The 13,568-nt window shown below is 42.2% G+C and overlaps 1 protein-coding gene across 1 annotated transcript in view; it reads left to right on the top strand.

Annotated features, from left to right (window-relative positions):
* Positions 1-1,720: 1,720 nt before the first annotated feature.
* The window catches only part of smad3a (SMAD family member 3a), a 35,916-nt gene continuing 24,068 nt past the window's right edge, over positions 1,721-13,568 (top strand). Inside the window, exon 1 of the mRNA XM_026163273.1 lies at positions 1,721-2,418. Coding sequence (XP_026019058.1) covers positions 2,216-2,418 — 203 coding nt within the window. The 5' untranslated portion in view covers positions 1,721-2,215. The remainder of the gene's footprint in view (positions 2,419-13,568) is intronic.

Raw genomic sequence — 13,568 nt, 5'->3', positions numbered from 1 at the left:
TTGTTACTACAGACAAGGAGCTGTTGATATCTGGGACTGCACATAAAACCTAATCTCTACAGGTCAAAGCAGCTGCTCACACTAAGTGCTTGTGATAGTTTCCTCACATTCATTGATCTGAGAAGTCCTTTGTTTATTTTTTAGAAAATCTTTGCTCAAGGGTGAGAATTCATTTAACAAAGATATCATGTATGAAGAAACCTTGACATGCCTGTAGCAGATATAAAAATACACACTGCTGTGCAACCAAAATAGATGAAAGGAGACGGGTATGTCCTGCTGAGCTTAAAGCCAGCTGTATTTTTAGCACAAACTTCACACTGTGCATAGGAGTGGAGGAGGGGGCTTGCTGGCTGAATGCAGGTCAATGCGCCTGTACACACATACCAAAATGGTAACAGCAGGTCAATGCCACTATAGTTGTATAATTCTGAACAGTCAGTGGAGGCAGTGAGCAAATATTGGCACCTCACTACCATCACTATCCTCATATATGCGTCCACTGTGGGCCATTTGAATTCCAGCTGTGTAAGTTCTTCTTCTGTGTGACTATAGAAAATTTGTAAACTAAATCCAAGCAAGTGCACCGGCTTCTTTGTGCAGAGCGTTCACATTTTACGACTCTTTCAAGTGCCTGCTAATAAGATACCCGACTTTGGAAACTGTGCTTGAAAGCAGTAAAGTCTTTCTTTTGAAGCTGCAGGAACAAAGGCAGCTTCACACCCTAAACAGTCCCGCTATCACTCTCTCTGCGGTGAGCTCAGCGGCACTGCACGGCCCATTGTACATCTGCCACTTGACTCCTTGACACTGAAACAGGGAGTGTGTGTGAAAGGTGGTGTGGTGGAGGTGTTTAGGCCTACATGTGCATGTGTCAAGCTGTACTTGTGCTTTAGTGGAGCTGAGCCAAGCTGCAAAGCCAAACTGCCACCTCGTTGATTCCTGTGTTCACATGTAAAACAAGCTGAGGCAAGTTAGTGGCTCATCTCTTGCATTCATGTACGACTCCTATCACCTTCCATCTTTACAGCAGCTCCAGAGTTATTCACCCATCTGGAGACAAAACAAGCCAGTAGCAATTACTGGAAACCCTTTGCGCTAGAGATGCTGAATGTCAAACCTCAAGCCTTTATTCAACAAAAACATAGGCACGGCTGTATTCTTATGCAACCTTGGTTATGTGGCTGACAGCCAGGCAATTAAGCATATGTGGATTTCTAAAAGTAAAATGGAAAAAGAAGCATAGAGTATGTTTTCCAGCTGAAGTTGGAAACCTACACTTATTTTTAAAAAGAACAGCTCTTTTGATTATAATTATGTCTCACAGTCCAAACTGAAACACAACAGAGCCAACGTTTTTTTATTTTATTTAGACAGCTCCACTGTCCTATACAGCCTACTGAAACAAAAGAAAAACAGAAGGAAAACAAGGACCTAATTTCATCAGAAATTTTGAAGTGAAGTCACATGCAAAAGAACAAAAACTGCCCAGTGTTACATAACTAAATCAAGTGATCTGTTGTGACTGCTTATTTAGACACAGCCACGTGGAGGTTTATCAGCAATAACAGGGAAAAGGATGGAGATTGCGCAATATCAGCGAAACACATTTGGCCAGCTGCTCACACTGGCCTTTCATGGGTCTGCTGTGCAGTCTAAAGTCTGAATTGAGACTCTCAGCAGCAGCTCATGCATTTGCATTTGATGCAGACTCTTAGCAGACTTCAGTCGGAGGCTCCAGCACCCGCGGATGACTCTGAACTTAACCAAAAACTTTGCTCGTGGAAGGCTAGAGCATTCAGAGACGTAAAAAACCTATCACGACGCTTTCGTTTCTGCCTTAGAGCTAGCGACGCAGTTTTGGGTGTGAGTCAAGTGAGGTGTGTTTAGACTAGCTCTGGCCTGAAAGAGTGCAGACGGAACTAGGTTTTCTGGCGGAGTAGCACTAAATCCACAGCGCAACAGACTACCGGTGCACAGTTCACCGCTGAGCTCGAGACAGACGGAGCGAGTCCGCTAAAAGTGGTCGGTGCGACTCCGAGATGTGTTTTGTGTGACATTAAAAACAACAACAACAACAACAACAACAGCAGCAGTTTGTCTTTACTCCCGTCGTCTCCACTACTCGGAGCGCTTTAGGGACAATTGTTCCTCCGTGTTTTTTCCAAACTGACGGACTTCTCGACACTGGACTGACTTCAGCTGAACTCAAAAGATGTCAATTTTGCCTTTCACTCCCCCCATTGTCAAACGACTTTTGGGCTGGAAGAAGGGAGAGCAGAACGGCCAGGAGGAGAAGTGGTGTGAAAAAGCGGTGAAGAGCCTGGTGAAGAAGCTGAAGAAGACGGGACAACTGGACGAACTGGAGAAAGCCATCACCACCCAGAATATCAACACGAAATGCATCACTATACCGCGGTAAGGAGAGTTTGAGCGTTGACCGTGAAATCAGCATCCTAGCTAGCTGTACACTTAGTAGCTTCCCCGGGGGGTTATTACTTCAGCTGATTTCATTACAGCTTTGTTACAGAAAACTCAAAAAGGTTTCTTCCCTGGTTTCTGTCATCCTCGGCGCCTTGCACATGTATGGCATCATTGCTCGACTTGAGAAGTTGACATTTCCACTTCCTTTCTGGCGTCAATATTTCAAACTGTTGATTTCCTTTACGTGTTTATTGTGCAGCAACATGGTGGCTAAGGTGCTGCTTAACGAGCTAGCGTTGGACCATGAGCAGAGCTAGCAGATCATGTCTGAAACATCTCGGTGGCGAGCTGCTGGGGCATCATGCTGTCATCGTGTGCACACTTCACTTTAAGCGAGCAGCCTTCAGCACTTTCTTATTATCACATCAGCATTCAGCTGAGGGTGTTTTGCTGAGAATAAAAAGGGTACAGTCCATGCATTAACTAGCCAGCAGAGCACATGCAGTGCAAAAGCATTAATGGAGTCCAAGTTATATAACTTGGCCTTAATCTGGGACGCTTTCTAGCGTTCTTAGTGCGTAGGCGAGCCCGTGGAGCTGGCTTCTTCTTGCTCTCAGTCTGCACAGCCATTTGTCCATCAACACATTATTTAGAACAAATAACCAACAGTGGCATTTGTCAGTAAATCACAGCTGGTAGCTTCTGTGAGTCACTTCTCTCCTGAGCAGTCATTCTCCTCCCTCGATGAGAGGCTGTGCTTGTAAAAGCCTCTGAGGTGCACAATGTAAACACAAATCATGGATTTTACCCCTGCCACTCTTTAAAATGTATGTGTGGTATTACTGCAGTGTTGATTTTTCAAGTAACTCTCAGTTGCCGGTTGTTTTAGTACACCTTAATCCACCCAATGAGCAGAGATTAACTGATTCGTCAACTTGAAAGTTCTTGTCCGTTACATGGATAATCAATTTGAGTCATTTTGCATACTCACATGTGTCAGCTTACGTGATGTGGTTTTTAAGGGGCATCCCTTTAAGATAAGATACTTGGCATATAATTAACACCCGTGTCAGTAATAAAAAGCTTTGTCAGTATCTACAGATGGAGAATGCCTCCAGTCTGTTGTGCAGAAGAAGCGAGTAGTCTGCAGCCTCCAAAATAGCTATAAAGAGCCTGTTACACGTCCCTATAACAGTTCTAAAAACTGAACATGATACATTTTGCTTTGGAGATGTCATATCAAATTGAATTAGTTTTAACCAGGTCCAACTGCAGCGAAAGAAAATGGATGGATGGACAGGTGGAACTTGTATTAAAAGTACAGTGTGTGCTCACATGTATTTTACTTCTTCTGCTTTCTCCACTTTTACAACTAAACTCTCCAGACCTTTGCTTGCATCTGCAAAATCTCACTAGTGTTTGTGGGCTATTCAGATTTAATAGCATACTGTCAGATGAAAATTGAGCCTCAGTGGGGCACTCCCACATTCTTCATTGCCACAAGTGTGCATATCACGGCTTGTACAGGCCTGGGCCAGCGTTTAGAATTAAGCCTACCCAGAAAGTTAAATAATGTTTGTCATGATCCAGGTTTCATATTTCCCACCACTAATGCAGAAGGGAAGAGGTGGAGTGCATTAAGATGACCCCAGATCAGAGCTGGCTGTCAGTGTTGGCTAACAGAGTCCCTGGAGAGCTGCTGTTTCTATTAATTCCCCCACGTTTTGGCTTGCTGACAGCAGCTGCTTGCATGTTCAGGCCTGTCCACAGGGAGGTCAGCTTCTATCTCTCTGACACATGAACTCCCTGTTCAAGCTCATTGCTACCCGTCTTAATGGTGGTTTGCAGTGATGCTGAGTCGAAGGAAGCGGGCTCTGTGTATATTGATTGAATCAATAGTTGTATATGGTGGGGGAATAGCAGGAAAATTATATTATATCACATCTCAGTGGTGTACATTGAGATAGAGTTATGGGGAAAGAAAGGATCAGATCTCAGCAGGCCAAGTGACAGAATATTATATTGAAATCTCAAGGCTGTTTTTTTTTTTTCCTGTCGTGTCAAGAACACTTATTTCTTTTTGTGTATGTGAGTTTGGTCTGTCAGATGAATCTTCGAATCAGCTGGGGAGCTTTGGGAAAGACTAGTTGTTTTTGAATGGCTGCAATCTGCTAGATAACACTAGCACACAATTACAGGACTATCTGTGGAAACTGTATAACAGCTTGGTGAGTTTGGTGGTTAAGTTATTTTTGGGTTGGAGGTCATTGACGTGGTCAGTGGGGCTGCATGTAGGTGTAGGTGTGCCTTTATCTTATGAAAAAAACATTAGTCATGTTCCCAGTTGAGGTCAAAACAAAGTATTGCAGGCTTTGACTGTTACTCAGAGAGTGCCATTGCTCTACTTGCCTTTTAGTGGTTTTTGACAATGAGCAGCTTTACTCATTTAAGACGTAAGTAAAAGTTTAAACCTCTGTCCAAGTTCAAGCCTGACTCATTCAGCAACGAGCAGCTGTGGTACTGACCTACCCTCTTCTTTTCTCCATTGGCCCTATTAAAGTCCTGTCTTCCTGTGAGCTGTAAACTTGGGTTAGCCGAAAACACTAGTGTGTAAAGTGCGTCAAGCCACTATGAGTTTCTAATGCATGAGGGAAGGATGTGTAGTGTGACAGCCTGCTGTGTGAGTGTGACAAGATGACTAACAGATGTGTGTCCTGTTGTTTACCAAGACCTGTATCTATAAACAGGAGCCAAGTTGTGTTTCCGTTATACCAGGATAAACTGGGAGCAGAGTTAAATATAGTTACAAAGTCAGTATTGGGAGGAGGTCAGGTTGGTTGGATAGGTCAACAAAACCTCAGGCTTTGAGACCAAACATGTACGTATGCTTCCTGTTTCCTAAGCGTAGTAAATGTCGTTTTTCTTTTTTCTTTTCCTGAGTTATGGCCATGATTGTTTCCTAACGTCAACCAAGATTACGTAGGCTTTTTAGCCTTAAGGAAGTAGTTACTTTACCCAGACCACATTTTTAAAGCAAACTATTACATTTCACATTTTAACCTAAATCCCTGACCTTTTGCCAACCCTAACCAGGTCACGTTTTTTTCTCTCAAACTCCAACCATAGTGGTGTCCATTCTTGAGTGGTTTTCTGTTCAGAGAAGTGACTTGTTTTGTCACTGTTTTGGGAGACACTACCACATTTCACCCCCCCCCCCCCAAAATGAAAAAACTTTGTCAACCATTGCCACACAGTCAAACTTAGTGTAACATTTAAACTTAAAGTTTTTGAGGTTGAATTTTAGGTGCAGGTAATTGGGAGGCAGTGGTTGAGCAAGTCAAACAGTTGCAAACAGTGTAACAAAAAATGCCATATTGATTAAAAACAATATAATCTCTTCCTGTACCTCCTTTAGAGATATTTATAGAAGGTATAAAAAAGGACATTGCTACCATAAGGTCACCTATTGGTTGCTTTAAACCCTTTTTGAAGCCTTTTGAGTGTTTCCTTCATTGCTATCTTGGTTGCAAAAAAAAACAAAACAAAACAGATGTGATGAGGACAGGGGGTCTAACTATGGTACTACACACTCACAGGCTACTTTGCATAAATCATGGTGAAGTATAGAAAACTCTGTTCTTGTCATCTATGACTGGGAATCCATTCATAAACTAGAGAACACCAATGTATATAATTCCATACCCTAAACTAGCTGTTACTTTGAAATTTATTATTACTACAGCGTCCTTTTTTTTAAATTTGTTTTATTTGTGTTTTTTATGGATTGCATAGATTAGTCTACAAGCAAACAGTTGACCTTCACCACACACCATTTTTGCTGTTGTGAATAGGAGGATCTCTGAGACAGACCTTAGAGATGGACTGTCTTCTGTAAATACTAATGTGTGACTGTCAGTTAGGGCAACCACTAATAACTGTTGCCGTGTTGATCAATCTCTTAATGTTTTGGTTACTCAAGTAATTAAGATGATTTTTAAAATGATAGAAATAACAAAGATACACTTTGTTTGTGCAGTCCAAGTTGACACTTTCAGATAGGTTTTGTTTAGAAGCGTATAGCATATAGATTATAATAAAATAAATGAAATTAAGACAAAAAGTGTTGGTTTTTGGGAAGCTGGAATCAGATATCGGCTTGAAGTTTTTTGAAATGACCAATTATACAAGTTGTCATTGGAGGAATCAGTAGTTCCTGTAAGTACAGTATAATGTGTGAACTAATCACAAACAAAACTTGTAGAAGATACTGTGCTGCTTTTGACCTGATTGTACTTTGTGTATGATAGTTGTTGTGACAATAGGTAGACAACATCACACTAACTCAATCTGTTGTCTAGTTGTTTGTGCCAAATGTTTAATAATTATGACACAATCATGCACCTGTGCATATAGGGTCTGTCATGTGTGAACAGAGGTAACTTTTCAATGACAAAACTTAATGGGAGTTAAATATTCCTTAGAAAGACACACTCATCAAAGTTGCGTCTTCTGTGTGTGTGCTTAAAAATATATATTTGGGGTTAATGAGTTCCAACAGTTGCACACTGGCATCAAAAAGACATTGAGACATTTTCCATTGTCTTAATATCATGTGTGATACGTGTACTGTGGACAGTGAGTTTTATATTCACAGAGCCTGGGGAAGTGGATTCCTCACCTTTTATCTTAATTTTCTCTGACTTTGTGCAAGGGGTGGTGAGAGGGTTTGTCTTATGTACACACATCTCTCCTGGCACTAAGGTTACAGTCTGATTCACACTGCATGTTGGGGCAGGAGGGAGTGTAGGATCTTCAAGTTCAGATGTAAAAGATGGGATAAAATGAGAAAGACAGGGACTGGACCAAGAGTGAGAAGGACTGCATCCACACTGCTGTTTCTTTATACATCACTGTTGAAAGTACTTCAACAATACAGTTCTTGATTAAGGAAATTAATTTTGTTGACTTTTGTCAGACCATCATGTTTTCCACCTTATCAGTGTGCAGCAGTTATGTAAAGATGGCTTTGTGATCCACATCAGCAGAATTTAATCCTGAAATGTAGACTGAAAACAAACAGATTTACTTTTGCTGTATACTTGGTGTCTTTTTATATTTGCTACTTTTGGTTAATAGTCCTTCCGGTTAGTCAATAGAATTAAAGCAGTATTTATTTTTTGCCTCATTATAAAAGCTGTGGACACTTGCACTGAAAGAGAGATGTAGAGGGAAAAAAAGTGCAGAAGAGAAGTATGGAATTCCCAGTGTTGCAAGGAAGTTGTTGTTATAATGGGGAAAATGTGCTTTAATGAGGGAAGATGAGACATTAATGGGTGAACAAAAACACAGTTGACAAATGAGAAAAGTATAAAAGTAGAAGGTAACAGAAAGTCAAGGGTTGAGATGAAAGACACTGAGGAAGCAGTCTCTTTGGCAAGCTGCAGCATCTTGAATTCTCAGGCTTATCAGAGGGAGACAGTGGTTAGTGGGATTCACACACACACACACAAAAATATACCGGCTAATAGATGAAATAGAACTGGTTTGTTTACCTTCTAGACAGCATTTGAACATCAAAAGAGATGTCTGCATGTGTCTGGATGACAGACTAGACTTCATTAAATGCACACTGACACACACTGCCAAACTCATACAGTGTGCACCTCGGCCCTGTCATGTCATTGTGCTGTTGTCATATTCAGAGTTAATTTTGTCTCATTCAAATCATCTGGTGATTTTGTAAGCGTAGGCCAGTGTCACTACAGAGGAGCAAGCATGTTGATGATCAGTCCGATGTGTCTGAGGTGGGAGCACAAAAGTGAAAACATAATGAGCCTTCGTGGTTTGGGATCTTGTCTGTTAGAGAGAGATGTGGTGCAGTTTTAAAGTGAAACAACAACAGAGCTGGTATTTGCTCATTCTTGTGCTAATTATATGAGCAGAGCAGGTAAAACTACTCTAGAAGCGTGCTAAAAGCACTTTATGGACGTGTCTTAAACAACTTTACTGCTGCACACTTTGCAAAGATGATATGGAGCTGCCAGACACCTGAGCAGAACCAGGGAGATCTTTTCATGAAATTAGCAGTCAGTATGTTGCTTCATAATAAAAGTTTGAGTGCACAGCTACCTTCCAGAATACAAAGCACGCCAGGCTACAGAATTGTGCAGTACATTTTTCCCTCCTACAAACAACCTGTCCAGAGTTCTTTGGGACTGGATTAAGTAAGACAGCTAAAATAACTAAAGCTGAATGGACTTGAGCCTCTTATGAAGGTTCTGGTTGTTCTATTCTGCACTTTAGTGTGATTGCCTGCTCAATGAAATCGCAGCACAGGGGAAACCCTAACTAAAGGGCATGAGTGTGAAAGCACCCACAGAGGTTTGTGCCTGCTAAACTTTTGTTTTGGTAGTTCCGTTCTGATTCCTCTCGTTCTCAAATAATAATTTTGTAATTTTCTGTTTATTTAACTACTTATATTCTCACATAATCAAATCAACTGTGTGGTTTGTATAATTTCAGAACTGTAAGAAGTTCATCTTTTTTTATGCAATTAAAAATCCAACCCCGCCTCAAGGAAATCAAACTTTTTAGAAAGTTATGAGAATGAAGAACACCAAGTTTTCAAGGTAGGAAGCTGAAAGCTAAAATGACAAATGAATGTAAAACATTAGATTGATATTGTAGGCGTGATTTAACAAAATGCGTCATCACTTTGTTAAATGAGCACACACACTTTGTCATTCACTTTCATGTCAAGTATCACACCTGGGTCACCCGAGACAGTGTTGTTCAACAGGACTCTGTTCAAGACGGGTCACAGAGAGTTTATGTGTGTTGTCTGTCTGTGTGTGGTTGGCGTCTCTAATGACAGTGACAAGTCTGCTTCTTCAGGATTGGGTTCAGGATTCCTGTCATTGTTTGATTTACTTGACTGAAAGGGATTGCTGCTGTGAGTCATGACTGAAGTCTGTTTGTAGACAGTAGTAACTGTGTTGTTGTGCTTACTTTGTTTGGACCTTAAAAACAAAAGAGTTTAGTGTCCTCGCTACTGTTGGACAGTAATTTCTTAGTTAAGTCACATGGTGATGTCATCCTAATATTGTTGCATTTTTGTTGAGGGTATCATTGGTTGTACAAACAATAACAGAATTTATTTAAGATCCTGATCAATTATAAGTCTAGTGTATATGCCATGCCTGAAGCTTGGTGTTCATCGTGCTTCTGTTTTCTGTTCCTTCAAAGGAAATAAACAGAATACTGACTGTAGAATTCAGGCTACTTAACCATACGTTAATAGATATAAATATATTTATGCCATTGTACATGACTCTGTGTGCGTGTGTGCATGTAGTTAGTCAGCTTAGAGGAATGCTCTTTCAGACTGCTGGGGCCTTGAGGAGGGTGTGGGCTGCTGTTTGGTTTGTGGCTTGCACCACGGGTGGAAGGGTTAGAGACACAGCTCTGCCTCGACTTGGCCCTAGCCTGTCTCACTATCTGCGGGGGAGTGCACATGCAGAAACACACACACACACACAGACGTGTTCTCCAGACAACAAATGCGCCTTTGTGCTCCACTGGCCACTGCCACCACCACTGCTGCCGCTGCTGCTGCTTCAGGTGCTAGGGTAAAGCTGGGTATGTGGGGGAAGGTCAGCTGATTGGAAGGAGTAGGGGTTTTTAAGCAGGGAGAGGAAGTACAGGTGAAAGTCATAAAATACAGAAATTACGCAATGACTTTTCAAGGAGGTTGTGTGATAAGTGTTTCTTACTGAAGTTGCCATAGTCGTTCAGGACTTGCTGAAAACACAAGAAACAGGAAAGAAACATGAGTCTTTCTTGGCCACAGGGCCACAATTTGTAAGGTTTGATAGGCTGAAACATTTTATCACGATAAGCGGTGACTGTGAGGTCTTCTTACACTTTACTGTCAATGACACCTGAAATAGTGACACGAGAAACTTTGGGCAGAAACATGATAAGAAATGCTTTAGATATTGTATCGTGTGTCTAGATGGATATATTATGCTATAATTGTACCAAGTGTTGGGAAATGATTATATGTCTTGATGCATTCTCAATCATCCAGGAAAGTAAATCTCCAAAAGTTGGTTCTGTTCATCTGTAGCGTTTTGTGGGAGAAATGTTTCGTCACTCATCCAAGTGACTTCTTCAGTCTCAGCTGACTGCAGTTTTCCCCAATCTTATAAACAGTACATTTGCATAATGACTGAAACCAGTCCACTGAAGGAACAATGGGCTGGGAGGTCAGTTCCTTAATCTTAATTATGCAAATTCTCATGACCATTGATCAACAACCACTGACCAAAACCCACTGATCAATGGCCATGAGTACCATTCACAGAGAGTTGGGGAATGGCTGCAATCACAGCATTGTGAGATGGCGAAAGATGTACCCTTAGGGCCCCTCCTCGATTCAGAGATGGACTTTCCCTTTTCACATAAATGGCCTCCTTGACTCCGCGCTCAAACCAGCGTTCCTCCCTGTCCAAGATGTGTACATCCTCATCCTTGAAATAGTGTCCACTGGCCTGTAGGTGTAAATAGACTGCAGAGTCCTGGCCTGACGAGGTAGCTCTTCTGTGTGGGTGAAGAATTTGTCTGACAGACAGCTCACCCAAACAGAGACAAAACATCCTTGCTAAAGGGAATTTTGCTGTCACACTGAGACAAATCCCGCTAGTGGAGCTGATCACAGCCACAGAAACAGCAATTTGCAACAACAATATTGCAGAAGTGGAAGCAGAGCAACTATGGAAAGTTTCGGCCTGTCTCAGCAATGCAAAGCCCCCAGCATCCAACATCACCATGGAGGAGAGGAAGGCACTCACATCACTTAGTGATGACAACAACATTATCATCCTTCCGGCAGACAAGGGTAGGTGCACAGTATTGCTAAACCAGAAAGACTATCATGAGAAAATTTTGTCACTACTCAGTGATGAAAATACTTATGAGCCCCTGAAACGAGACCCAGGAAGTGGCTACAGGAAGAGGGTGATAGACTATCTGAAGCAGTTGGAACAAGACAAGGCTATTGACCGGACCTCATACCACAGGCTATCCGGTTGTTCAGTCTGACGTCACTAGCCGTGTCTGGGTCTAAACTCCGCTGCAGGTCCATATATCAAACGATCACTATGGCATTACTGAGAGTCGAAAAACTGTCTAAAGTCTTTCATCTTTAATAAAATGATCAGCGTTCTGCTCTACCAGGTGTAACAATTGAGTTTAACATCTAGGCATCCATGAAAACGGAATTTATGACATTTAACGGAGTTAGAAGTTAGCAGGGAGTTAGCTCGCTAGCTTCTATCTAAATACAATATAGCATGTCCTGACTGCGGGGTTTTGGAAACAAATTAAAACGTACAGCTCTGTTATCACTTCCAGCATAAATGAAGACAGAAAACTAAACAGCAGTGACGTTTGTAGGGTTACTGAAGTTGGGCTAGCTGGTATATAATGATGTGCTACGTGACTGCTAGCGACACAGCATAATGTTAGCATAATGTGCACAGGGTGCACCTTTAAGACCGACTGTCTGCATGATCGACTCTGTCACCTATAACATCTCCAAGTTTCTGCCTTCCATCCTCAACCCGCTGGTGGGCAGCTCTGAACACCAAATCCAGAACAACCTGGATTTTGTTGAGAAGGTGAGAGATGTCATCATGGAGGCAGATGAAACCATGGTCTTGTACGACGTTACATCTCTCTTCACTTGCATCACAGTCACGGAAGCGTTGGAGGTAGTCTGTAAGAGATTACAGGATGACACCAACCTCAGCAACAGGACCACTCTCAGCATCGACCAAGTGTGTTTGCTTTTGGAACTGTGTCTTCATTTCACCTACTTCACATACAAGGGTCAGTTCTACAGGCAGAAACATGAGTGTGCCATGGGCTCCCCAGTTTCACCCATTGTGGCCAATTTGTACATGGAAGAAGTGGGAAAGAGGGTTTTGCTATCCTACCCTGGAACACCACCAAGCCATTGGTTCAGATATGTGGATGACACCTGGGTGAAAATCAAATCTACGCATCAAATTCACCAGGGAGGATATGAAAAGTGGCAGGTTAGCCTTCTTAGACTGTGAGATTTCCATCAGTAATGGGGGACATCTAAAAGCTGATGTGTACCGTAAACCTACACATACGGATCGGTATCTAAGGTTTGACTCTCATCATCCACTGGCGTACAAACTGGGTGTCATTACGACGCTACAATACAGAGCGAACACCATCCCCACTGACACAGCGGCCAGGGAGGCAGAAGAACACCACATCAAGAAGGCCCTGAGTAAATGTGGTTATCCCAGCTGGACTTTTGTCAAAGCTGGAAAGGCACCTAAAGAAAGCTCCAGCCGATCCAGGAGAGAAGGACAACCGCTGCCCAAGCGAAAACCTGTAGTGATCCTGTATGTATCAGGAGTATCAGAGCAGTTGAGACGCATTTTTTCTAAAAGTCTCTGTGGCTTTTAAACCCCCAAAACACGCTGCGCCAAAAACTGGTCCACCCCAAGGATCGGATCCCCCGACACAAACTGAGTAACATAGTGTACGCTGTTAAGTGCCAAGAGGATTGCCAGGATTTATACATCGGGGAAACCAAACAACCTCTGGCGAAGCGGATGGCACAACACAGAAGAGCTACCTCGTCAGGCCAGGACTCTGCAGTCTGTTTACATCTACAGGCCAGCGGACACTCTTTCAAGGATGAGGATGTACACATCTTGGACAGGGAGGAACGCTGGTTTGAGCACGGAGTCAAGGAGGCCATTTATGTGAAAAGGGAAAGACCATCTCTGAATCGAGGAGGGGGCCTAAGGGTACATCTTTCGCCATCTTACAATGAATTCTAATCGAAAGCCTAATAAAGAATAAGCAGTCAGGATAACAGACAAATATCCAGCATCTTTTAAACAATTCTGACATGTATGAATTCGAGCACACAGGTTTCTAACTTTGGCGAGGAAAGCATCCAGGGTTCACGGCACACACATGCACCGTAATGACCTTAATTTATCTTAGTTACCCAGTTCTGAGCTTTAATTATATCATCATTTGGATTTTTGCCACTGAAGAATCAACAAGTTAAGGTCAGTTGTGAAATTTGTGAA

The sequence above is a fragment of the Astatotilapia calliptera genome, chromosome 1 (assembly GCF_900246225.1).
Source record: "Astatotilapia calliptera chromosome 1, fAstCal1.2, whole genome shotgun sequence".
NCBI lineage: Eukaryota > Metazoa > Chordata > Actinopteri > Cichliformes > Cichlidae > Astatotilapia > Astatotilapia calliptera.
This window is presented reverse-complemented; position numbering and strand designations above follow the sequence as displayed.